The sequence below is a fragment of the Ovis aries genome, chromosome 7 (assembly GCF_016772045.2).
Source record: "Ovis aries strain OAR_USU_Benz2616 breed Rambouillet chromosome 7, ARS-UI_Ramb_v3.0, whole genome shotgun sequence".
Lineage (NCBI taxonomy): Eukaryota > Metazoa > Chordata > Mammalia > Artiodactyla > Bovidae > Ovis > Ovis aries.
In genome coordinates, this window is record NC_056060.1 from 82070837 (window position 1) to 82098332 (window position 27496).

Consider the following 27496-nt stretch of genomic DNA (forward strand, 5'->3'; position numbering starts at 1 on the left):
TGAGTTATTGATACCCACTGTATTATCCTTTTTAAAAATCTTACATGAAAGAATCTTTGTTGTTATCATTGTAGTCAGGAAATTATGCGAGGGTGCTGCTGTCGTTTTAAGTACCAGGGTGATGGAAGGCCGGAATAAATAGATGACAGATTCAACACCTTTATATTTTTCACATTCATCTTAAAATGTCCTCATTTCATCTTTAAAGACCCCCTAATTCTAATGTTCCAGAATTTCATGGAGCCCATGTGCACCTTATCTGAGCCTTCCATGATATTATAGATTTCGGCTATAAACTGTACCCTTCAGGGCTATATTTCTTTCCCAGAACAAAGAATGTCTTTAATGTGTTTCTAACAAAAGGAACAGATTAAAAGTAGCCATACCTGTGGTTATGTGGGAAAACTGAGTCCAGAAAACTGGTCAGAAGAAAAGGAAAAAATCTGAAACCCTCCCATCTTATTTGTACCAGAGAGGCATAACCAATAGAAAGTCTAGAGGGGGTCTCTTTCTGCATAATCTTTAGCCATTCTTGAACCTTCTTGTGTCTCAGAATCACCTGGAGCATTTGGTAAAAGTGCAGGCTCCCCAGCTCCACCCACAAAGATTCTGGTTCAGTGAGTCTGGGGTAGATTTCAGCAATATGCATCTTTACCAAGTACCCAAGATGATTTTTTGCAGGTAGTCTATGGACCATATTTGGAGAAGCACTGTTATGCCAGGAGACCATCAATGAAAGGAAGGATTTTCTAGCAGTGATAACCCAAAGATGGGACCAGTTGTCTCAAGAGCCAGAGTTCCCATCACTGGAGAAATTCAAGCAGAAGCCAATGACTTATTGTCAGGATGTCATAAAGGAGCGCAGAAGCATCAGCTGAGTGCTCGAGGTAGCTGACCCCCTGGGCCTCCTTCAGCTCTTGAAGGTGCTTGATTCAATGTTCTTGTTTCTTCTCTAGTCTGTGTACGGTGTGACTGAAGAATCCCAGTCGCAAAGCCCGGTGCACATCCCCAGTCAGCCAATCAGGAAAACTACAAAAGAAGACGTCCGGAAACAAGTGAGTGAATTGGTTGCTGCACTCTCAAAGGGAAACATGGCCAGTTTGAAAGCCTTTTGAATGTTCACAGGGAGCTTTAAGTTCCCGGAAAGCACAGTGGAAGCAGTTGTGGGTGACTTGAACCTTCAAGCACTGTGTGTGAATAATTCATGGAGGCTTAAGAGGAGAACTTCTCCACCGAGTTACTCCAGCAGTTAGCAGAAAAGGACATAATGAGTTATCATAACACCATGGGCTGACTGCTATAGTAGGGTTTTCTACAAGATGCTGTAGGAGCTGGGGGAGGGGGGTGGGTAGGGTAGGGAGCACTCATGTCACAGGGTCCTTAAAATCGTAATGCACTTTCAGAGTAAACCAGCTCAGGACCACCAGCTTCACTGCTCTGATTCAGAAGGAAAGCTGATGAACAGAGCAAGCCCTACTCCCAATGCCGTTTCACCATTATTTGGTTCCATGTTATCATCCTCCATGATGAGTTAACTGGTCAACCCAAGTCAACAGACAGTGGCTGACTAATTACATTACTCCTTTCCAGGAGTTCACTGGTAATAAAGTGACTTGGGACTTCCCTGGTGGCTCAGATGGTAAAGCATCTCTCTACAATGCGGGAGACCCGGCTTCGATCCCTGGGTCGGGAAGATCCCCTGGAGAAGGAAATGGCAATCCACTCTAGTACTATTGCTTGGAAAATCCCATGGACTGAGGAGCTTGGTAGGCTACAGTCCATGGGGTCACAAAGAGTCGGACACGACTGAGCGACTTCACTCACTCAAAGTGACTCGAGGGACTACTTTTTACATTATGCTTTACTGGCTTCTAGGGGGCTCCCAAAGGCATAAACTGTGAGGTGCCTGACCTTGACAAGTGTATTATTGTGTGGGAGAAGGGAAATAGATTATGGAAAATAGCTACTCAGTGATTCCAGGTAAGTACACCAAGCATACAGGTGTGATGTAGGTGTGAAAGTTGGGTAGGAGATCACTGGAGAATAGACAAACCAAGTAGTTAGGGTGTGTGGATTACCTCCATGCTGCTTCTAAGCTTTGTAGAATATAGACTATCTTTAGGTTAGCAATCACTTCTGGGAATCAAGCCTTAAGCCATAACATAGTATAGGAGAATATGTGATGTAGGCGAAACTGTAGATTGTATTTCTTGAGTGTGGTAAGAATTTCCAAAAGAGGAAAATAGTTGCTGGAGTGAAACTTAGAGGGCTGGAGAAGTCTGTCCAGAGGACGTGTTTGGCTGTTGGTAGAAATACAGGATTTGGGTTCCTGGGGTGAAAGGGTGAAAATATCCCAGTTTAGTCTTAACGCTTCTGTTCTGTCTTTCCCCAGATAACATTTTTGAATGCACAGATTGACAGACATTGTTTAAAAATGTCCAAAGTGGCTGAAAGGTACGTTTCCCCTTAATGTTACTATTTTTTTCTAATTTAACAAAGGAGAAATGTGCCAGGGTTATGGCTGATGAGTGTGTATCAGGAGGCAGACCACAGTCATTTCTTACACTGATGGGTGGAAACACCGCAGGCATGTTTGAGTACAGCTAAGATAGCCGACCTCCCTTGAGTGATGCCAAGAAATGTTCTGTTGCTAAAGCTTTTCAGGAGGGCAGCTGAGAGACCTTGTCAATCAAGGAAGACCGACCTTAAAAGCTACAGAATGCACATTTACCTTCAGCCTCTTGATTAATTCAAATGGAAGTGCTCCCTTTTCAGCTGTAAAACGCCCAGATTCACTTTACAGGGGGAAAAAATTATGTGTGCCCTTTGAGGTGTTGGCTGCGCAAACAGAGGGAACTGGACCATCAGGAGGCGTTCCGCCTCCACACACCATCAACCGCCCAACTGCATCGAATCAGCTGTAAAGAAAATACTTGGCACCTGCAGCCTGGCTTCCGCAGGAGCCGTGGAGCTACAGTCTGCACCAGGAGTCGGTTCCACTCTGTAAACTCATGGGAGACTTGATTTTGTCAATGAAACAGTCTGTTTTTTAAAGAGGGGAGACCACCTGGGGAGTCTATATGGAATAAATCTGAGCAGGTAACCCCAAACCAGAGGTTTACTCATCCACATGCTACTGTTAAAGTGGCGACCAATATCTGAAGGCTCGAGGGCTTGAGCTGGGTCTTAGTATTTATTGATCATCACAGTAAAGTGGGTCCTTTAAGCCCACCTGACATGGAGGGCTGGCTGTGTGCCAAACCTGTAAGCCTTTTCCCTGCTGGCCCCTGGGTTCATCCATATCTCCTTTCTAGATAAATAACAGCAAAAAAAGTCAAGCCAAAGAAAACTCCACACGCAAACGCCAAACTGGGATTCACACTTTGCCCTTAGGTGGCCAAGAACATCCTTGGATATGGGTTCATCTCTTTGATGGCACCTCATATCTATTCCAGGACTTCTCAGTAGTATCACAGTTGACATTCTGGGCCGAACACTTGTTGGTGGCAGGAGGCTGTCCTGTACATGACGTTTTTCAGCATCCTTGACTTCTACCCACGTATGTGTGCTCAGTGACTGAGTCATTTCCTACTCTTTATAGCCCCATGGACTGTCGCCCGCCAGGCTTCTCTGTCCATGGGATTTCCCAGGCAAGAATACTGGAATGGGTTGCCATTTCCTTCTCCAGGGGGTCTTCCGGAGCCAGGGATCCAACCCACGTCTCCTGCACTGGCAAGAAGATTCTTTACCTCTGCACCACCTAGGAAGCCCTTGGCCTCTACCCGCTAGATGCCAAAACCCCACCTCAAAGTTTATGACAACAAAAATGTTTTCACACACCATTAAATGTCCCAGGAGGGGGCAAAATTGACCCTACTGAGAATTCCCGATATTCCTGTTTTCCCCTAATGCGCATGCTTGAGAAGGTTGCCGTGGCTGGAGCTCACCTCACATTAGATAAGTGTTCCGGGGGTCACAGTTTTAGCCTGGCAGGCTGGAGAGCCTCCTCACCCCACCATCATAATGTGGGGCTTTCGGAGTACCAGGCTCTGAGGTTGCTTTTCAAACCTCACTGTGGTTGTCTTCGTCCCAGCAGAGTGCTTGTGAGTGAAACAGCTGGGAGGACCTCGGCTCCCCTGGTGTCGTAGCCTGTGAGGAACTGCAAGCTTCTTTGTCTGTGAATGGGGGACAGTAATGTCTGTCCTGGCTGTCCTAGGATCAGAGCTAGCCGTGGAAGGACACTCTAAAGTTTGCAGACCTAGGAGAGCATGTATGTGGGTGTGTCTTTCCCTTGGTCTGCTTGCTAGGGTCAGTGGTTTTGTGCCTAATCATCCAGGTTGGGGCGGGGGTTAAGACTGGAGAGTCTTAAGCCGTCGTGCTAGGAATTGGACTCAGTGATTCAGAGTAGATCAGGGAAACTGGATTTTGAATACCCCATGGTGGACTGACCAGGTCTCTGAAGATTTGGGAAAGCCACTGCCCACCACACACAGCAACCTGAGGGCTCACATCAAAAGGGACACCCAGCCTGGTCTCATCTTTGGGGTGGAGGGAAAGATCCCAACCCCGGCAGCACGAGGGTGGCCAGCTGTGTGGGTGTGCATGGCAGGAAAGGAGACAGCCCTGGCGGGGGCGGGGAGCCTAAGCGCACACATTGTTTATTTACAGGCCTCACCTGGTACCATCTAATTATACTTGAGAGCCTGCTCACACCCGAAGAGATTATTCATCCGACTCTGCCCTCCTCACTCCCCAGCCTGAAGCTTTCACGAGTCTCCGCCCAGCAGAGACTGCATTTTATTCCCAGCAGCAGTAACTGGCAACCTTTCAATGTGACACAAGGGTTTTTCATTAGAGCCACAGGAAACCCCCAGATAGAGAGGAGGAGGGAGAGGAGACGGGTGTTAGCAGGAGATAAAGCAGCCTGGAGCCTTGGTCTGTCAGCGGCTGGGTGGGGGTGAGAATAGTGAGGTAGCGCTGGCAGCTGGCCTTGGGTGTCACTGCTCTGCTCGCCAGAGGTGGCAGCTGAGCCATCTCAGGTGGGCGGACCTGGCTTCCCTGGACCTGCTCCAGGCAATCATGGTCATTAAGCCAGAAGCCATCAGGCAAAGGACCGCAGACCACTGAAAACAGGCGCGTGTGGTTTTCCCCTTAGTTCTCTGAGAACTGAAACTGGGGAGAGGGCAGGAGGGCTGGTGATCAAAAAAGTCCAGTTCTAAAAAAGGCAGGAGTCAAGATTGGGTCAAAGGATGCAGCCAGACACAGCTGGGAAGAGAAAAAGGAACCTTTGCAAAGTAAAGGAGCAGAACCACACAATGGAGGGGAAGGATGTGGAGCCAGCCGTCTAGTTTTGGATTCCGCCTCTGCCGTTGTCTAACTGTGTGATCTTGGGCAGGTTGCTTCACCTCTCTGTGCCTTGGTTCACCTCTTGAAAGGGGAGACAGCAGTGTGGTGCTTAACTAACAGAGTTCGTGAGTTAATTCTCTGCGAGAGCTTGATCTAGCCCTTGGCACTCACAACACTTGTAGTGAGTGTGCACAGTTATTATATTCCAGTGTGATGCTTTGGGAAGGAGCAGAATTCAAGTACATAAAATGGCATGAACCTGCTGTGTGGTGTCCAGAGGGACAGAGGACAGGCCAAGGAAAGAGGCTGGCCCTGCAGATGGCAGTTCTTCCCACCTCTTTTGTTTCCACTCTCCAGCACAGAGAGTCCTGCAGGCTCCCGAAGGCTGGCCCTGCAGCCTCCAGTCTGTGGGGCTCCCTGGGCTGCCTGCTCTGGTACTATGAACCTGGAACCTTTGAGGAGGGAGGTTGGCTCTTCTGTGCAGATTTTCCTGGGTCATCTTGATTTCACCTCTTCTGTCTCATTGTCCCCGTGAGTGGTCAAATGTCCTAAAATGCCTACATCATGGCCACCAAACTACATTTCCTGGAAGCGGTACCAAAGCCCATCTGAAATGTCACCCACTTTTGGCTTCAGAAAGTATGGTCCCTGCACACACAAATGAATTTTCCAGATAAATAATGCTTAACACCTTGAGCTTTTCATGTTAACTATTTTGAATGAGAATATTGCTTAAAAATGCCCTTGCCTTCTTAAAGAAAGAATATTGCCTTTCAGTTAAGTTTTCTGGATAACTCAGGGTCAGTGTTCACATATTGTGCTTTAAAATTCTGTCAGTGATCAAGGTCTTATCAAATATTTCCCTTTCCCGTAGCAAAGCAAAAGTTCTGATCGTTCGGTCATGTCTGACTCTGTGACCCCATGAACTGTGGCCTGCCAGACTCATCTGTCCATGGAATTCTCCAGGCAAGAATACTGCAGTGGCTTGCCATTCCCGTCTCCAGGGGATCTTCCTGACCTAGGGATCCAACGTGGGTCTCCTGCATTGCAGGCAGATTCTTTACTGTCTGAGCCATCAGGGCCCCAGACCAGTATGTTCTTTGAGTCTGTGTTTTTGCTTTTTAGTTGCTGCCTTGTTTTCTTATTTCTGTCAGCATGGCTTGTCTCCAGTAGCCCTTCCTCTCTAAACTATTCCCGTTTGCAATATGTAGCAGGCCAGATGTATCAGTTAGCTATTGCTGAGTAACAAACCACCTGAAAGCATAGTGTCTTCAAACAAGTGACATTTACTATTGTCACATGGCTGGCTACCTGCCAGTCTGTGTGCTCACGTGTCTGTGTATATAAGTCTGTGTACATATGTCTGTCTGCTGGACCACCCTCATGTCTGTGTGCCTCTGTGGATTCAGTTGGCTGCTCTACTGGGGGTCTCTCACATGTTTAGTTCAGCTGGTTTAGGATGACCTCGGCTGGGACCATTGAGCAGAGCTTTGCATGGTCTCTCATCCTCCAGCAGGCCGGTCTGACCTTGTTTGCCCGGGGACAGAAGGATTGCAAGCAAAAGAGCAGAAACATGCAGAGCTCCTTGAGGCTTGAAACTGGCATTCTGACACTTCTGCTGCATTTTATTAACAAAAGCAAGTCACAGGCCCAGATCAGATTCAAGAACTGGGGAAATAGACTCCGTTTTTAAAACAGATCTACCACACCAGAAAATCAAATAATCAAGTTCTTTAGTCTCCATCCAAAAGCAAGAGAAAAGAGTCTTCATGAAGTGTGCTCTTCTTAATAAGAGGCATTGAGCCTTGGGGCATATGTATTTCATTGTAGACTCTGCTCCGAGGCCCTTTTGGTCATTTATCTATGTTTCCTCCATAGGTGAAATTGCCAAATAGATGAGGTCTTGCTCTTTGCAAGAGTGCTAAAGGGGAGCCACTTTTATTCAACCCAGCTTTACAGCACTAGGCAAACCAACTTTGAGAATGCAAAAATCTATACATTTTAGTTCCAAATTGTCCGGAAAGTCTCTATATTTTGCTATGTTTCTCCACCTTTAGTGGCACTGAGCTATGGCCAGTCACTGCCCGGATCATGCAGAGCTGTCCCACATGGGGAAATAGTGTTGTGTGATTTTGTATCTGCTCCTGCACTTAGCTTGTCCTTACCTGATCCTTGGGAGCCATGTGTGCATCATAGCCAACTGCTGAATTGACTTCTTACCTTCACCTTGCCTGCCCATGCCCGAGATCATTGCTGCCCCCTGAAATTATAGCGGGTTCCTCCTCTGCTTCCTGACCCCTCTGTGAACATGAAATGTAATTCATGAAATGAGATAATGAGCAAGGGACTGTAGACCCTAAGAGTCTATTAAAAACCTGCTAGGATGATAGAAGTCTGTGAACTTAATGTCTAATGATAGTTTCAGGGAGGATAAAAAGGGGACGGAAGAGGTCATTACAACAGTGCTTTTATGTGGTTCCAGATACTGCAGAGTCCTTGCTTCTCTTTCCCAGCTCATGTTAGGTGATAGAAAAGAAAACCTCAGAGGTAACACTGTAGACAGGGTGCCGGTATCCAGACCAAGACCTAGAAAGGCCATGATAGCTGGCCTGGCGTATGCTCTTCTGTCTAAGGAGCCACCTTAGCTTCCACGGCCCTTCCCTCAACCTGAGTTTCTCTGTTGCATATCTTTTCTCTGGGTGGCCCATAATTAAGGAATTCTTTCTTTATATGGTCTTTCCTCCCCATTTTCTCCAACGTGAAGAAAGAGAGATGAGTGGATTAATAAGAAGCAACCTTTTTTCTTCTGTGTCTGCTGTGCTGCTCTGCTTTTCATTCCCTTCCCGTTCAGATCCTCTTCCTGCCCGGTCCCCCTTTGTGCGTCATCATTTAGAAAGTACATGTACCAAAGGGGATGCAAACTCACTCTCCTGTTCACCCTTCTCACATTCTGTCTCTGGGTTTCCTTCCCACGAGAGGCCCTGATCTCCTAGGGAGTGCAGCAGCACGTTAGTGTTGTATTTCTAAAGTCAGAATGATGGTCACTCTCCCAGAATGCTTTGTATTCCATGCCCTTGCTCCCCTTGAGTAATCACTTCCCACAGCTGCAAGCCAGCCCTCACTGCCCATTTTCCTTGGAGCCTGACAGCATCTCTCCTTCTTCCCCCCCATATACTATGTACCGATGCCATGTATATACTTCATTCTTGGGATGCTGTGTAGGGAAAAAATATAGTCTTCCTTTCCCCGTGTTTTTCCTTTACTTTCACCCCCACCATAGGCTTCCCTGGTGGCTCAGACGTTACAGAGTTCGCCTGCAGTGCAGGAGACCTGAGTTCATTCCCTGGGTCGGGAAGATCCCCTGGAGAAGGGAATGGCAATCCACTCCAGTATTCTCGCCTGGAGAATTCCGTGGATGGAGGAGCCTGGTGCTACAGTCCGTGGGGGTCGCAAAGATCCGGACATGACTGAACGACTGACACTTTCACTTTCTCACGCCACAATACTCACGGCTCTGTTGACACTAGATACAAGGGGATATTTCCCCCACACCAGACGATTCTCTGACACCAGCTAGGTGTCCTCAATTTAACTTAGTCTGATACTCTACCTGGAGATAGTGCCAGAGTTCAGTTGGTAAAGAATCCGACTGCGATGCAAGAGAACCCGGTTCAATTCCTGGGTTGGGAAGAGACCCTGGAGAAGGGAAAGGGTACCCACTCCAGTATTCTGGCCTGGAGAAGTCCATGGACTGTAGAGTCCAAGGGGTCACAAAGAGTCAGACACAACTGACCGCCTTTCACTCACCCCGCTTCAGATGCCAGTCATAACGGGTCCTTAGGTTCCCCACAACTTCTGTCTGACTTGGCTATAAACAGAAGTTCCCATGACCCCTTCCTTGGGTTTGATTAATTTGTGCAGTGTCTCACAGAACTCTGGGAAACACTTTCACTTACCAGTTTATTAAAGGACACAGATGAACAGCCGGACAAAGAGGTACGTTGGGCCAGGTCAGGAAGGGTCCCGAGCCCAGGAGCTCCTGTCCCTGTGGGGTTGGAGTGCGGCACCCTGTCTGTCTGGATGTGTTCACCTCAGGAAGCATGAGATTGGCCCATGTGGCAAAGGGATGCCTGCCCTGGGAGCTATCACAGCCCCAGCTTATCTCTTGATCCTGCAGTCACAGTGCTCACTTAGAGCTCCCGTGCCTGTCCGTTCTCACCTGAGATGCTGGACGGCTTGTATGGATGAAGCCTCGCCCACACCAAATGTACCACCAGCGAGAGATTTACAGGGTGGTGGACATGCACTGCCGTGGTGGTTGCAAGCATCTGTCTTACAGTTGTTGGGTAACTGGAGGACTCTTGAAATGCTTTCCTATTTTCTTATCAAAAGGTCCTGAAGGCTCATCAAGGCCATTAGGTAATAAATGGCGAACTTGCCTTATAGCACGCCAGGCTCCTCTCTCCATGGAATTTGCCAGGCGAGAATACTGGAGTGGGTTGCCATTCCCTTCTCCAAGGGATCTTCCTGACCCAGGGATCAAACCTGGGTCTCCCTCATCACAGGCAGATTCTTTACCTTCTGTGCTACCAGGACAAAGATCAGTTCAGTGGCTCACCGAAGAATCAGAAACCAAAGCTTTTCAATTTGGTCTACTGCTTCTCCCACCCCCATGGCATTACAGTCCGTGCATGAGACAATGTGTTTAAAACTAAAAGTATCACAGGCTCCTTCATCTTCATTTGATGAATAAAACATCCTGAGGCTCTCAGAAAATTGAAGAACGGGATGTGGTGCTTCTCAAACATGCATATCGTTCACCTGGTGATCTTATTACCAGTGCAGATTCTGGGTGGGACCTGAGCTTCTGCATTTCTTATAAGCTCCCAGTGATACCTGTCCTGCGCTTCATGGACCACGTTTTTGAGTAGCAATGAGATGGAGCTGCCAATGAATTTCTTCACATTCTCAGAAGTAAGCCACTTGGCCACGCCTGCTCTTTGCAATTCAGTAGCAGGAATTGTGACCCTGAATCTGCCATTACAGGGGAAGCTGGTGACACTCAAGATGGCAGTGCTTACGGGAAAGTTTTATTGTGGATCGATAACCATAAAAAGATTTATACCTGCTGCTCCAATAATTCCACTTCTGGATATTAATTCTAAATAAATAACCTAAAAGACAGAAAAACTTACATGAACAATGGTGTTTTACTGTAGCCAGAACTATGTATACTAAAAGAAAGGAAAAGTCTATGTCTAATAAAAAGGAAGTAAGTACATAAATTATAATAAATTCATTTAAGATACTAATAATATTGTGGGCAAATATTTGTCTTCTCTCTCTCCCCAAAAGTAACATGTCAGTGAAGAATAAAAATAGTATAAACTCATAAGCTCAACAAATGAATGAATGAATGATTTCCACACATCTTCCCAAGAGCACAAGTGTATGAAATTAAGGAGCATGACCACAGGCTTCTGTCTCTGTTTGTAATGTTGTGCTTCTTTTTATTGGGTGGTGAGTTCAAGGATGATGCTCTTATAATTTTTATGCCAGAAATGTTTCAAAATTTAATAAAAATGAAATTGAATGGGGACAGAATGAAGAACATTATGACCTCCTTATTAGGGGTGGGAGAATTATAAAAAACCAGTTTGCCCAGCAAAATCTGGCTTTGGTTCTTGAAGGCACCCAGGACCATGGAGGCAAGAAAGAGGCATGGGGGTAACCCCAGGGGAATAGGTAGTCAGTCTCTGGAGCTTCTGCAACCATGATTCCAAGCCCACAAAGAGACCCTCTCTCCCCACTAATGACAAACAGGAGATGGGCACTTTATTCTCTGGAGAAATTGAATCCCAGTAGCTCAGAACTCAGACGCATCACATCACAAAGGGCAAGCCAAAGCAAGAGAATTACTGAGTGAGTTGCATATAAGCTATGGGACCCCGACTCTTCCCATGCCTTGCTCTCAGGAGCCAGATGTAGATGCCCATAGGCAAGAGACTGCTACTATAACATGCAGGCCAAATCCATTCCACTCCACTCCCTGTGTTTGCAAATAAAGTTTTATTGGAACACAGTCACACACATTTATTCATGATTTATCTGTGGCTGCTTTTGTGCCATAATAGAAGAGCCAAGTAGTTGCAACAGACACCATCTGCCAAGCCTAAAATATTAACTATTTCGGTCTTGCAGAACAAGTTTGTCTAGCACTACTTTGGGTTTCTCTGGTGGCTCAGAGGTAAAGAATCTGCCTGCCAGTGTAAGAGACTCAGGTTTGATTCCTGGGTTGTGAAGATGCCTTGGAATAGGAAATGGCAACCTGCTCCAATACTCTTGCCTGGAAAATTCCATGGACAGAGGAGCCTAGTGGGCTACAGTCTAGGGGGATGCAAAGAGTCAGACACGACTGAACGGCTGAGCACACAATATCCCAGAAACCTAAGAAGATATTTCATTCATAAAATAAGAACTAGATACCACGATAAACAAGAGTGAACTCTGGAAATGTAAGAAAGTGATAGTCCATAGTGGAAAAAATAAAGAAAATTTCAGAAGAACCAATAGACAAGAAGGCAAGAAAACAAAAAAAGAGAAAATTTAGAAATATTGGATTATCAATTCCAACATTTAATTTAAAAGAATTATAAAAAGAGAAAACCAAGGAGATGAAGGTTATGAAATTACCAAAGAAATACCATGAGATTTCTGGGAAATATATATGTGTGTGTGTGTGTGTGTGTATATATATATATATATTTTTTTTTAACCTATTGATTGCCCACTATGCACAGTGAATAAAAACTACCAGCAAGGGTCATGGAGAAATCTGAAAGCACTATAGCAAAGAGGGAGAAGGCAATAGCAACCCACTCCAGTGTTCTTGCATGGAGAATCCCAGGGACAGAGGATCCTGGTGGGCTGCCATCTATGGGGTTGCACGGATTCGGACACAACTGAAGTGACTTAGCAGCAGCAGCAGCAGCATAGAAATAAAGAGACGACTCTAGGCTTCCAGAGAGAAAAGAAACCAAACAAAAGAACAAAAACTACAATGGATTCAGACTCCTCAATAGTACCATAACAAACTGGATATCAAAAGAAATGGAGCAGTGCCTTCAAAATTCTGAAAGAAAAATGATTTTTAACTCAGGGTTCTATATCCAGCACTGTGAGTGAAGTATGAAGTAAAAGCACTTTTAGGCCTGCAAAGACTCACAATATTTAGCTCTTGTGTATCCTCTCTTAGGAAACTGCTGAAGGATGTGCTTCAGCACAACCAGGGAGTGAAACCAATAGGCAGGCATGGAATCCAGGAAGCCAGGGCGCCAGCAGAAGTGAAGGAAGGCCCAAGATGATGGCTTTGCGTCAAGCCTGTAGAACAAACGGTTCAGAATAGAGCAGAAGGACTCAAGACTTTGGGGAGAGGGCCTCCAGGAGACAGAGAGAGAGAACTGATTGATTATCTGATGTGCTGTGGGAAAGTATTGCTAGGTGTTTTTACAGATTTGTTAGAACACTTAAAAAATGTAATACACTACTGAGCCCAGCAGCAAACAGTTATTATGTAGTTTAATAACATGAACACTGACTACTGATATAACAAAAGTGTTATATTTGGAGGATCACGGGAGGAGATGATGGAGGGAGTTGGGGATTGGTAAGTAGAAAGTTAATCTTTGTTTTAAATTATAATCAAAAGCAGGTATGAAAACATATAATTTAGGAATATCCAGGTAAATGCTAAAAATACATAAATAAATAAAGACAGAAAGTAAGTGCCTCTGTGAGAAGGGATAGGAGAAAAAACATTGCTATTGCTTTTTGTACAGGAAAGTGTTTAGCACTATTTTATCATTTTAACTACATGAACTCTAAAAAAATGGAATTCTATTTTAAAAGATTATGACTTTTTAAATTATAACTGTAAAAACGGAGTTACTTTTTGGGGAAATCCTTTAAATAGGTTAACTCCTTTTGGTCTGCCAGGACTTTAAAGGCGTTATAGTAAAGCAATCCTCCAGCTGGGAAGGAATACTGAGCTGGCAGCCTTGAAAAACTGTAGCATCCTCTGTGTGCCCCAGATGCCCTGAGATCTGCAGTCCCCGTGGGAGGGTGATACACAGGCAGGTTTGGACCAGCGTATCAGTAAAGCTAGCATAACCAGGAAGGGATGCACCAAGATTCAGGGAAAGAGTTAGGTGGGAAAAAGATATAAAATGTATCTGTATACTATGACTGCAATAATGAAGAAACAGTATGTCCATCATGGGGAGAGAACAAGGACGAATGAAAACAGTTTGAGTTGTCAGAAGTGGGAGTGGAGGTAATTTTTTTTCCTTTTAACTTGGAATTATATGAAGACTGATACGATGTTTGTGTTAAACAGAATACCTGTTGTTATAGGAAATCGGTGGTATTCTTTGCTCTGCTTTCCTCCTGCAGCTTAATTGCTTACACGGAACAGTACGTGGAATATGACCCTTTGATTACACCAGCTGAGCCGTCCAATCCCTGGATCAGTGATGATATCACTTTATGGGACATAGAGATGAGGTAAAAAAAAAAAATACAAAAATGTTTTAATGTTTGGAAGTGGGGGGAGGAGCACAGTGCATGAGATCATGAGATTATCATTATACCCTATCTTAATTTGACTCTTTTTATCAAGAGAACAGAAACTCCTCCTGTAACCAGCCAAATGATTTCCTTGCTCATGGTTTCTGCCTCTTTATAGCATTGTATGTGGATCCTTTTTGGCTTCCCTCTGACCTCTCTCTGACCCTATGGATGTTACGATAACTGGGACAGTCCATCACAGTTGCTAGTTCTGACTGCTGGAGGGCAAGAATCTGTGGGTCATTTGCTTTTCATACATTAGCAACAACAACAATCATAGCTAGCATTTACTCTGTACTTGGTCTCTACTGAGTATCTTCCAATGAGTCACCACAACAGGTAGACATTATTCTCAGAATTGAACAGATGGAAAACGGGAGTTAATGGACTTGGTCGAGGTCACACAGCAAGAAGGTGGTAGAATTAGGATTAGAACCCAGGCAGCTGCTGCTGCTACTGCTAAACCACTTCAGTCGTGTCCGACTCTGTGCAGCCCCATAGACGGCAGCCCACCAGGCTCCCCCATCCCTGGGCAGAGGGCCCCAGAGCTGTGGCCTTCATCTCTCTGCTCTTCTGGAGGAGCAGGCACAATGGTTCCATTCAGAAGTTCCTTGTGGATGAGAGAAAAGTGAAAGTGTTAGTTTCTCAGTCTGACTCTTTGTGACTCCATGGACTGTAGCCCTCCAGGCTCCTCTGTCCATGGAATTCTCCAGGCAAGAATACTGGAGTGGGTTGCCATTTCCTTCTCCAGGGGATCTTCCCGACTGCAGGGATCGACCCTAGGTTCCTGCATTGCAGGAGGATTCTTTACTGTCTGAGCCACCAGGGAAGCCCATACAGATGAGAGAAGCTGGTGTGTTTCAGTTCAGTTCAGTTCAGTCGCTCAGTCATGTCTGACTCTGTGACCCCATGAATCGCAGCATGCCAGGCCTCCCTGTCCACCACCAACTCCCAGAGTTCACTCAGACTTGCGTCCATCGAGTCAGTGATGCCATCCAGCCATCTCATCCTCTGTCGTCCCCTTCTCCTCCTGCCCTCAATCCCTCCCAGCATCAGAGTCTTTTCCAATGAGTCAACTCTTTGCATGAGGTGGCCCAAGTATTGGAGTTTCAGCTTTAGCATCGTTCCTTCCAAAGAAATCCCAGGGCTGATCTCCCTCAGAATGGATTGGTTGGATCTCCTTGCAGTCCAAGGGTCTCTCAAGAGTCTTCTCCAACACCGCAGTTCAAAGGCATCAATTCTTCGGCGCTCAGCCTTCTTCACAGTCCAGCTCTCACATCCATACATGACTACTGGAAAAACCATAGCCTTGACTAGATGGACCATAGTCGGCAAAGTAATGTCTCTGCTTTTGAATATGCTATCTAGGTTGGTCATAACTTTTCTTCCAAGGAGTAAGCGTCTTTTGATTTCATGGCTGCAGTCACCACGTGCAGTGGTTTTGAAGCCCAAAAAAATAAAGTCTGACACTGTTTCCATTGTTTCCCCATCTATTTCCCATGAAGTGATGGGACCAGATGCCATGATCTTCGTTTTCTGAATGTTTAGCTTTAAGCCAACTTTTTCACTCTCCTCTTTCACTTTCATCAAGAGGCTTTTTAGTTCCTCTTTGCTTTCTGCCATAAGGGTGGTGTCATCTGCATATCTGAGGTTATTGATATTTCTCCCGGCAATCTTGATTCCAGCTTGTGTTTCTTCCAGTCCAGCGTTTCTCATGATGTACTCTGCATAGAAGTTAAATAAGCAGGGTGACCATATACAGCCTTGACGTACTCCTTTTCCTATTTGGAACCAATCTGTTGTTCCATGTCCAGTTCTAACTGTTGCTTCCTGACCTGCATACAGATTTCTCAAGAGGCAGGTCAGGTGGTCTGGTATTACTTAATAGCTAAGCAACTAAAGCCCAGGGGGTCTTAGACCACATTGGAGATTACAGAGGATGCATCCTCTGCCCCTTGGCTAGACAATTTATTTTGTTCTTCATTTCTTTGTATCTCTTTCATTCACTTTCACCCTTGTCTTTTTTTCTGACTTCTTTTCTTAAGATGGAAACCTTGTAAAAAGGAATAGAAGTCACAAATGCTCATTATAAAAGGTTCAAACTGTCTTTGTGTGTGTGCATGCTCAGTTGCTTCAGTCGTGTCTGACTCTTTGCAGCCCCATGGAGTGTAGCCCACCAGGCTTCTCTGTCCATGGGATTCTCCCAGGCAAAAATGCTGGAGTGGGTTGCCATGCCCTCCTTCAGGGGAACTTCCCAACCCAGGGACTGAACCTGCATCTCATGTCTCCTGCATGAGCAGGTGGGTTCTCTACCGCTAAGCACCACCTGGGAAGCCCTTCAAACCGTTTAAACGTATATAAGAAAGAAAACTCTCTCTTGCTCCACCCCAATCTCACTTTCCAGAAAGAGCCTTTGTTGACAGTTTAATGCCGTGGTTCCCAAACTGCACCCAACCACTCTGAGCTGCTGCAGGGAACTCATAGGATTCCCAGGAGACATTCTAAATCATTAAGGAAAACACTGATGTTCGACCTATGTCAGATACTGTATAAACGACTAGCTTAAGGTAGTTCCCTGTTTCCAACATTAGATCACATTATATTCCTTCCAGTGATGCCGTATCTTTGCAAATCCGGGTGTTTGGGGCAGTTGCTGTGATAAAAAGCAATTACTGGGCAAAAATCAACACGGAATAGGAAATGAAGGTGGCGGGGTTGAGAAGATGTGCAGCGCTCCACAGCACATGTGTGCTCATTTAGGAATAAAGTAAACATACTATATTTTCTTCCAATTTATATATATTTCAAATAACTTTGAAGCAACTTAAAAACAACCCAAGCATTATCAATCAATCTTTTTCATCTTCCCCAATCTGACAGATTAAAATAAACATCTCACTTTGCTTATATTTTTTGTTAAAATACTTGAGAATCTATTCTTATGATTACTAGATACTCATTTTTCTTTGGTGGCTTGCCTGTGTTTTTTGTGTGTGTGTCCTTTGCCATTTTTCTAGCGATGTGTTTTGCCCTGGACGTGGGGATAGAAAGCAGTCACATTTACTCAGATCACATAGTTTACATTTTTCCCAGCTGTTTGTTTTCTGAATCTAATTTTTCTCCCTGTTTCTTTTTCTCTTCCTTGAGTTTTACTTTATTAGTCAAGTTTTGTGTTAGCTTTCTTACCCTAGTTCTGGTCTAGTCGCGTGTGTGTGTGTTAAGTCACAACAGTTGCGTCCGACTCTTTGTAACCCTATGAACTGTAGTCTGCCAGGCTCCTCTGTCCATGGAATTTCCCAGGCAAGAATACTGGAGTGGGTTGCCATTTCAGCCTCCAGTGGATCTTCCTGACCCAGGGACTGCACCCGTGTCTCTTATGTCCCCTGCATTAGTCAGGCGCCTGGGAAGCCCCATGTAAGAAAGGCAACTTCTTTTTAATTATTTCTGACATGTCCTTGGTAGTCCCTTTGATCTGATCCAAGAACTTAAATCTTTCTTTAACTTGCTTCTCTTCTATCTCTCTCCCTCTCCATTCTACCCTCTCTTTTCAGGAAATCCTTTTGTAGGAACTCTGGTCATCTGGGGTGTAGTAGCACTATCTCTTATCTTTTCTCTATTAAAAATTCCATCTCTTAGTCTTTTTATTCTATATTCAAGAATAGAATCTCTTGAGTTACTCTTCAGAGTCACCAGTCTCAATGGTATCCATTCTGTGATTTTATACTTTAACGAATTTTTCTTTTCCTACTGAGTGCTGGGAGGGGTAGTGAACGTTTGTGCTTTTAATTTCCAAGAATTTATAATATTCTTGGACTGCTTTTTCTTCACAACCTGGCTCGGTTCTAGTGATGTTTATCCTCTTGAATTGCCCTGAGGATGGAATTCAGATTTTTTTCATATCTCCCCTCTATTTCTGCCTCTTAGTTTATTTCACAAGGTGTCATTGATCAGAGAATCATTGTTTCTGTTCATTGTGTCATTACCCCAATCACTATTCAGAGCAGATCCTTTCAGACAATTTGGGGTACTACTGGTTTTCATAAGTGAAGGTCTTGGCTTTCAATTTTCACTATATATTAGAACCACCTAGAGAGCTTATTTTTAAAAATACCAGTGCCTAGTCCCCTCTCCAGGTCAGTTAAGTAATCATTTCTGGCAGTGGCGTACTGTTTGTTTGTTTAATCTTACGCTAATTACAGGCCTGATCTGGAAGCCCAGCCTTTCCTTGGCCTAACGTTCCCACAGGCAGGCGCGCCACTCTGGTTTGGGCCTGATGGGTTTAAGTCATTCAGTTTCCTCTCCACGGTGCACCCCAAGAAGGACACTCTTCTCCCATCTGTTGAGGGATCTTAGGGGGACACAGAGAGATCTGCAGAAACCGGTGAGCAGCAGGAGGAAACCTCAGCATCTTTGGAAGTCTCCCTGCCTTGCTGAGATGTTTTCTCATCCATGTTAGCTCTACCAGCCCTAGGTTACACAGGCACTGCCCTCTGGCTTTACTACTTATGTGAGAAGCTGGCCAGAAAATGTCCCCCTTTTATTTAGAGACCCTCTTGGCCCGGGGAACCTGTGTCTGATATTTCTGAGTTCCTCCCCTATGCGCCCCCATTCAGTACGTAGCAGCTGCCCCTACTTCCAGTCTTGCTGCTCAGGGCTTGGGATTTTCCCAGGCTTCTGCTGGCAACACCCAGTTATCTTATTCCCAGATGGCCCCACTGGAAGCCTAGGTGGCCCACGATCAGCTTCATCACCAGTTCACCTGCTTCATAAGTTCCCAAATTTCCTCAACATTTATCCTCTGCTGGTAGGAAATTTATTTGCCTCTTACACTCTATTTTTTGATATTTCACTGGACTCCAGATTCTTATCTGTTCCCTCCTCCTGCCTCTCACAGACCCTCACATGGCTGGCTTCCCTTTTCATTCAAGCCTCACTCAGCATTGGTGTCTTTTTCTCAGGAAGGTCTTTGGTGACCACTCACTCTGTAGTGGCCACCCCACATCCATGCAGTCTTTCTAGATCACATCCTCCCCCTGGATCTCTTTCTAAACAAGACTTACAGTTATTTTAGCATCTAGACCTATGTCTGGCATGTAGTAGGTACTCAGAAAGTATAGGTTGGATGGAGGGTGAGTGGAGAAGTGACCATTTATCGGCAGTGCTGTTGGCATTTGGGAAAGGAAGAGCAGTCAAGTGCATGAATTTAATTCACCTTGATGACATTGGGATTTCCTCCTTTCTTGAAATTCAGCAAAAAAAAAAAAAAGCATGATAGTTTGGGAAGATGGTAGCCACTTGGCCTGTTGGTCTATTCAAACATATCAGCACTTTGTCCCCAAGGGGCTCACTGCCCCCACATCTAGGTTCTGGGTCTGTTTTTACAGCTCAGGCTTCTACTATAATCATAACATCTGACCTAACACCTACAGTGTTCTGTTCATCTTCAAGCTAGTTATGCAGATACAAGGGAGAATGAAGAGAAGCTGTGAGGCCCTCTTTCTTCTCCCAGCAGGACATTTCCCACCCAGTCAGATGCTGGCAGTGATTGGGAACCTGCCTCTGGTGCTACAGAGTCAGGGATCAGCGCCAACATGCTTGTTCAGTCTAGAGATGAAACAGCCTTTGTGCATGAAACAAGGGCTGAATGTGACCAGCAAAATAATCGAAGGTCATCTTTTTCTCAGTTTCAGTTTAATTTAGTTTAACCAATAAAGAGTATTGAGACCTACTATGTGCTATCTTCTAAGTAAGAAAGTCTCTCAAGATACCCACGTAGCAAGGTGAATAACATGCTGTCCTACCTCCTGGCTCCAGGATTCCTCCTTTTTGGCAAAGGACATTAATGTCACTTGGGGCACAGAGTCAGGCCCTAAAACCAGGAGTATTGGCAGAGACTCCACAACAAGTGGAGAAGTTGTGCCCCATAAGAAAACGAGATGAATGTACTTTTAGTCCCCAAGAGGGGAGACCTCAGGGCCGTAGAAAGTGAGGGTGGAGAGAGGAGCAGAGAGACAAGAGAGAGTAAGCCTCCGTTCAGAGCCATGAAAACCCCTAGTGCTGAGGTGTCCAAGGACTTTTCAAAGTGGGAATGCTGAATATGTGATTTCTAAATTGCCTGCTGCTGGATGGTACAATCTTCTCAAGACCCTTCTCAAGATCCTCCAATTTCAGTAAAGGCTTCTACCCTCTCAAACACTTCATATGAAGTTCGTTTTTGGTGAAGATGGATGAAGTTGTATGGAAGAGTCGAGGGAGACCGTAGGGGTCGCTTCGGACTTCATGTTCATCTGAGGTGGGCTGTGATTTCTCCTGGGCGTGAGTTAATGGGTACAGACTCTTTCCAATGCCCAGGGCAGAGGTCATCACAGATAACGTCTGGATTCTACAGAGTTGAACATACTGTCTCAGCCATGTAGGGTTTATAGACAAACCAGTCAAAGACAACAACAGGGATTAATAGAATAATTGGCAGGATAAAGCAGGATGCAGCATAGACAGTAAGAAATTGTGCTTCAATCCTCTCTCCTTCTCAGAAAAACTGTTAGATCTAGAAATCCAAGAATGAGAAAAGGAATGTTCAGAGGGCAATACAAGACTGCCTCTTTAAAGGATATACCTGAAGTCTATTCAGTGAAAATTCTGAGAAGTCAAATTTAGATAAAGAAGATAGTGATTGCCAGGGCTCATCACTGAGAAAGAATCAGCCCCAAATTGCCAGATCTCAGTTGGAGAGAGCTCTGTCATCTGAGGGCTTCCCTGATAGCTTAGTTGGTAAAGAACCTGCCTGCAATGCAGGAGACCCCAGTTCAATTCCTGGGTCAGGAGGATCCTCTGGAGAAGAGATAGGCTACCCACTCCAGTATTCTTGGGCTTTCCTTGTGGCTCAGCTGATAAAGAATCCGCCTGCAGTGTGGGAGACCTGGGTTTGATCCCTGTGTTGGGAAGATCCCCTGGAGAAGGGAAAGGCTACCCACTCCAGTATTCTGGCCTGGAGAATTCCATGGACTGTATAGTCCATGGAGTCCCAAAGACTGAGGCCGCACTCACATGACTGAGTGGCTTTCACTTCACTTCATTCCACTCCACTGTCATCTGAATACCACCAGGAAAGTGTCCCTGGGAAGATGCCATCAGCCAGATAGTAGCTCTAACAAGAACCTGGCATTGCCTGCAGGATTGGGGGTTCATGACTTGCCCTCACCACATGGTATTGGTTTGACTTTCTCTCTCTGCTGGGCAACAGGCACATGAGCAAAGAGCTACAAGGAACCCGGCTCATCCTACTTGGTCAAAGGCATCCACTCCCAACTAGCCCAATGTGCTGAGGGGCAGAGACCATCACTGAGCTACTCAGCAAGTCTGATAGAACTGTAAATCCATGGTATTAGTCAGTCTCCCTCCCCGTGGTAGTCAGTCTCCATATACGGCCCCATCAGTGCTTTCCTCTTTGTATGCAGGCCCTGCTGCTTCCATGGGAAGGGGACACCTCCCTCACTTTTCATCCAGGCTGGTCTTGACGTCTTATTTAACCAACAGAGTATGGCAGGAGTAATATTCTGGGAACAGATCATAAAACAGCTCTTGGTCATTTGAGACATTTGCTCCTAAGACGTTCTTTCTTAAAAACCTGTTGGCTATGAGAAATCCAAGCGATCAGGGAAATCATGGAGATTGAGAGCATTGGCTGAGCTTCTGGCCAAAATCCGCATCATCTGCCATGTGATAAGCCATTTTGGATGTCCAACCCAGTCCACCCTTCAGATGACACCACCCCCAGCTACTATCCATCTACAACTCTTGAGAGACCTGAAGTGAGAACCTCCCAGCTGAGCCCAGTCAACCCGTGGATGTTGAGAGAGAAGAATAAATTGTTGTTTCAAGCCACTGAGTTTGAAGATGGTTTGTTCCACAGAAACAAACAACAGGACCACTCCTGTTGAAGTATTAGGACCCTCAGGTTTTCTTGGGGCATTAAGTAATATTGTGATTGTTCCTTCAATAACCTTGGTCTTGAGATGGACTCATTGGTTATTCACTCTTTAAGGAACAATCCCTTGTTTCATAATTTTTCCAGTAACTTGAAACCTTTTGAAGATAGCTGGATGTTCTTGTAGATAGATGCTTATTCTGAATCTGGCTTTATTGTTCTCGATTTGGGAGAACAGCTGGAATGAAAGACAGACTCCCTGGGAGAGCCACCTGTCTTGGCTATGTTAATTTGGGCTGCTCAGTGGGAGGCAGGAATTTGGTGAGAAGCAATGGGCACGAAAGAGAAATTAGAGTTGGAAAAAGACATCCAGCTAGCAATTAGAAATATAAGGACACATCAATGTCAATATAAGGACACATCACCCACATTACTGTACACATTTTCTTACTGATTTCCCTTTAGTGTTAAACACTTGCCGTGTGAAAAGCACTATGATAAATACAAAGATGTGGTCTCTGCCCTCAGAGAGCTCACAAGATAGCTGCAAAGACAGTGACATAAACCCTTTAAGAGTTAAGTGATGGTACAAAACCATAATCAGAGATATGTCATGAGAAAGCCTTACTATACAATGGATGAAAATAGAGGGGCTGTGTGTTCCATGGATTATCTGAGTGAGACCAAGGGAAAGTTATTGTACTAGTCACCTGGGGATGGCTATCCAGAGATAACTTTTCGGAATTATTTTATAACCACAGAGATCATTCCATGGTAGCAACATGTTCACATCTGATCTTAAACCTTCAAAGGGATGGTGCTTGGAAATAATCAAGAGGTACAAGAAAGACATGTATAGAAAAGTTGTATCCAAGGAGCTTTTAATAGGATAGATCCAATGACCAGATTATTAGAAGGAAAAAGAGCAGATGTAGGGTGTCCAGACACAGAAATAGGATTGTGAATAGTGAGTAATTGAAGGAACCCAGACGTACTAGGCTGAATAGTGTCACCTAAAAGTTCAAGTCCTTCCCAGAATCTCAGAATGTGACTTTATTTGGAAACAGGACCATTAAAGATGCAATTAGTTAAGGTGAGGTCACCCTGGGGTAGAGTAAGCTCGTAATCCAGTATGTTGCTCCTGTTGTTTAGTTGCTAAGAGTTGTGTCCAACTCTTTATGAACCCCATGCACTGTAGATCGCCAAGCTCCTCTGTCCATGGAATTCCCCAGGCAAGAATATTGGAGTGAGTTGCCATTTTCTTCTATAGGGGATCTTCCCGACCCAGGGATTGAACCTGTGTTGGCTGCCTTGGCAGGCGGATTCTTTACCACTGGGCCAGCAGGGAAGTCCAATCCAACATGACTGATATCTTTATAAGGAGAGAAAACATAAACACTGGCACATACAGAGCAAAGGCCGTGTGAAAACCAGACACAGAGGCAGAATACCATGTGATGGCGGAGGCAGAGACTGGAGTAACGCCTGAGCAGGCCATGGATGCCAAGGATTTCTGGCAGCATCAGAAGCTAAGAGGAAGGCACGGACCAGGTTTTCCTTCAGAGGGAGTGTGGCCCAGTTAACGCCTTGATTTCAGATTTCTAGCCTCTAGAACTGTGAGAGAATACATTTCTATTTTAAGCCATCCAGTTTGGTGGTATGTTGGCCAACTAGGAAACCGCCACACCAGGGTAGCCTGTCTCTCCAAAACTCCTTGTTTCTGCTGAAGGCTGAGCTTGCAGCTTTCTGTATATCCAGACATCTGTCCTGTGCCTCCGGTTCTGTGTCTAGAGACACCCCTGGCTCTCTGGCTTACCCCCAAAATGGCCCTTATCCTCCACCACCCTTCCCCCTGCCACCACCAAGGAACCTGGTGGAATGAATACGGACTCACTGCTTGCCAACCAGAAAGTAGTGACACCGGTGGTGGACGTGTGTCCATGACACAGACACAACAAAGACTGAGCAACTTTCCACACCTAGCTCTCTGGGCGCAGCCACTGATTGGGGTACAGCTGCCATCAACACCATCCCCAAAGAGCCCTGCAAGCTTGGTGGCCATCCCAGGTCACAGCATGACCCTGGCAAAAGCGATGTGTTCCTGCAGCTCGGTGGGGCTTCCATTTGTTGCTTGCCTCAACCCCAGGGTGGGGATAGTAACAGCGCTTTTTGTCCTCTGGAAAGCTGTTGAGTTTGATTCTGTGGCTTGAGTTTGAGAGAATCCAGGATCTGTCTTGGCTCATTACAGAAAGCCCAGCCTGGAACTTTCGGAAAAAATCTTTCTTGGAATTCCTTGGAATTGTTGGTGGCTCAAATGGTAAAGAATCTGCCTGCAATGTGGGAGACCTGGGCTTGATCCCTGGGTTGGGAAGATCCCCTAGAGGAGGGCATGGCAACCCACTCCAGTATTCTTGCCTGAGAAATTCCATGGAAGACATCATAAAAAAGGTTGTGTCTATTTTTAAAAAGAAGGGAAATATGTGGATGTGATCGCTGTACACTGTGCTACAGTGCAGGGCTCATAGCTTAGTGCTCGCAGATGAAATGCACCTTCTTTACATCATTTGCTGAGGCTACAGTGTAGTGGTTCTGAACCCTGTGGGCAAGAGCCTTTTAATGTGGCTACCATTCATTCCACGCCAACACTCTTTCCGTTTCTACCTTCCATCCTTGGCAACAGAGCTGCATGGGGAGCATATGTTTGGACTTGGGGAGTGAAGAGACGGCTACTGTTGAGCTCCTGCAAAAAGCCTGAAAATGAATGGAATATTTTCTCCACCAGTTTTTGCAGTTTTCTTGTATCAAGCCAAATGACAATGAAACTGTTCTGTGCTGTGCTTAGTCACTCAGTTGTGCCCAATTCTTTGCAACCCCACAGACTATAGCCCGCTGGGTTCTTCTGTCCATGGGGATTCTCCAGGCAAGGATACTGGAGCGGGATGCCATGCCCTCCATGACAGTGAAGCTACATACTTCGTTATTTGGCTCTCCAGAGATATACCTTCACCACCCTAGAATTTAACATCGTGCTTTTGACGTTTGTTGAAAGTATTTAGTTCATGGACACATGCTGTTGTCTTTCCACTCAAGTGGTGGACCAGCAGTGGAATCTTAGCCCCACTTCAGACACACAGAATTGGAGTTCCCAGCTTAACAAGATCCCTGAGTGATTTAAGTGCACATTGAACTCTGAGAAGTTTGCATGTTATGAAAATACTCAAATGAACTTTTTGGCAACCCAATAGCTGTATGTAAAAATTTCCTGCACTTTTTTTTTTAATAAAGGTATCAGAAATATCATTCATTGTTTCAATGCTCCTAATGTAAAGACTTATGAGACAATTCCTCTTATAATTCAATACTAGAGCAAAAGTTGTCTTTACTGGCAAACTTACATATTACCTCTTTCAAATGTTGAGAGTGGTGCAATCCATTCAAATCTCTTTTTATCTTGGCTCCAAGGAAGCTCTAAAAAATTTTTTTGTTCACTGGCAGTAGTTCCCCTAGCCTAGGTTTTTGGTATAATAACCATCCCCTACTAAGACTTATCATCACTTGTTTTTATCACTATTCTTTCCTATATTTGGGTTTCCCTGGTGGCTCAGTGGTAAAGAATCCACCTGCCAGTACAGGAGACATGGGTTTGATCTCTGGGTTGGGAAGATCCCCTGAAGGAGGAAATGGCAACCCACTCCAGTATCCTTGCCTGAGAAATCCCATGGATAGGGGAACCTAGTAAGCTACAGTCCATGGGGTCACAAAAGAGTTGGACATGACGTAGCAACTAAATGACAACAACCAAGATTTACCATCACTTGTTCTTATTATTATACTTGCCTATGTTTACGGGTTTGGGGATTTTGTTATTGTTGTTTTGGTTTTGTAATTGTGTGTTCCTGTAAACCTCTGATTCTTTTTGGACCTAAATTAAATATCAGTAAATCAATGGATATCAAAAAAGGGAGGAAAATAACTATTGGTAGACCAATGTGTCTCAGAGTTTAATGTGCACTAAATCACCCAGGGATCTTGCTAAGCTGTGGATTTCAATTCCACGGATCAGATGGGTCCTGAGATTCTACTGCTGGTCCACAGACTACCACTTGAGTGAGAGAGAGCAGTATATAGCTCATGAACTGGAAACCTATTGCTGCTTAAAGAAGTCAGAGGAGTAAATACAGCAAAGGAACTGTAAATGGAAAGACAGAAGCAGAAGGAAATATCTTCATCTTCCAACGCCAAATGAATAAGACCAACTCTCTGTGCCCCGTCCCTACACTTTGGTTTGGAGAGAGTCCTGTGGACGTGAGGCAGCACGGCAGAGCTGAGAGCTGTGTTCTGGAACCACGCGGTCTGGACTTGAGCCTCAACTCCATCCCTTCCTAGTGGGTCTTTGGGTAAATTGTCACCAGGCCTCAGCTTCCCTATCTGCAAAATGGGGATGGTGTTAGTACATTTTTCAGAGTAGTTTCAAGGATTCAGTGAGTTAACAGGTGTGAAGGCTGGGAACGATGCCTAAACCATTGTAGACACTGCGCAGGTGGTGGTTAAATCAATGAATGGATGCAACATTCGGCTTCTAAGCACCTGTATCGGGTTTATCCTGGATGAGCTGGCATATTTCTGATCAGTTGAACATCACTTGGTTCTAAACTGGACTCTGTTTTTCCCCTGGGAACCGAGGAAGGGGCAGGAGGTGGGGGCAGCATCTTTGACGAAAGATCAGATTCACAAAGCATCCTCAGGTTTTAAGTAAAAAAAGTAAAATGATGGAGTCAAGAGTTGGACCCGTGACTGACAGGGGTGGCCCAGGGAAGCCAAATCAGTGGAGTTGTTGGATGTCCTGTAAGCAGCACTTGGCAAGCATCCCCTCGACGTGGCCCCTTTCAAACACCTTCTTTAAAGAGACTTTTACCTTTGGCTAGTGTTGGTGTAAAAAAGTCCGCATTCAGGATTTGTGCAGGTTTGATGGACTCTGTCACTTAAATGAGACATTTCCCTTTGGCCTGTGACAGCTAAATAAATTTGAGTTGTTGAAGAAACTGTGCCACAGGTTTTTGCCTGGTATTGATCACCTTTTAAACCTTTGTTCCCTCTCCCAAAGCAAAGAGCCCAGCCAGCAGCGAGTGAAGAGATGGGGCTTCTCTTTCGATGAGATCTTGAAGGACCAGGTGGGGCGGGACCAGTTTCTACGATTCCTGGAGTCGGAATTCAGTTCAGAAAACCTCAGGTACATCTCTCCAAGGTTTGAGTTGTGTGCAGGTGTTTGTGAAGAAATTTGCATCATCGGTTTCTCTTGACACCTCCCTTTCTCAGTCAAATGCTATGGCTCAAATTCAAATTCCAATTAATGTGGCCGAGGTTGGAGAATAAACTTTATGTTCAGGCTTTATTATCACTGGATGAACACCCACCAACACCACAATTTTTGGTTCTTTAAATCCAGATGACATGTGTTCAAGCTATTGGAAACATGTCTTCAATAATAAGTCAATGGTCGAATGGATTTAATGACACCATTCTTACACTAAAACCATAAAACCATGGAACTCCATGGCAGAAAGGGAGCTCAGAGACCTTTCCCTTTAAAACTTTCCA

At 45.1% G+C, this 27496-nt stretch overlaps 1 protein-coding gene across 7 annotated transcripts in view; it reads left to right on the forward strand.

Moving 5' to 3' along the window:
* The window catches only part of RGS6 (regulator of G protein signaling 6), a 608791-nt gene that overhangs the window by 523613 nt on the left and 57682 nt on the right, over window positions 1-27496 (forward strand). For 6 of the 7 annotated variants that reach the window (XM_060418241.1, XM_060418242.1, XM_060418243.1 and 3 more), the window contains exons 11-14: window positions 957-1055; window positions 2393-2454; window positions 13798-13908; window positions 27003-27128. In XM_060418241.1, coding sequence (XP_060274224.1) covers window positions 957-1055; window positions 2393-2454; window positions 13798-13908; window positions 27003-27128 — 398 coding nt within the window. The remainder of the gene's footprint in view (window positions 1-956; window positions 1056-2392; window positions 2455-13797; window positions 13909-27002; window positions 27129-27496) is intronic. The other variant, XM_042252720.2, reaches the window with a different exon arrangement.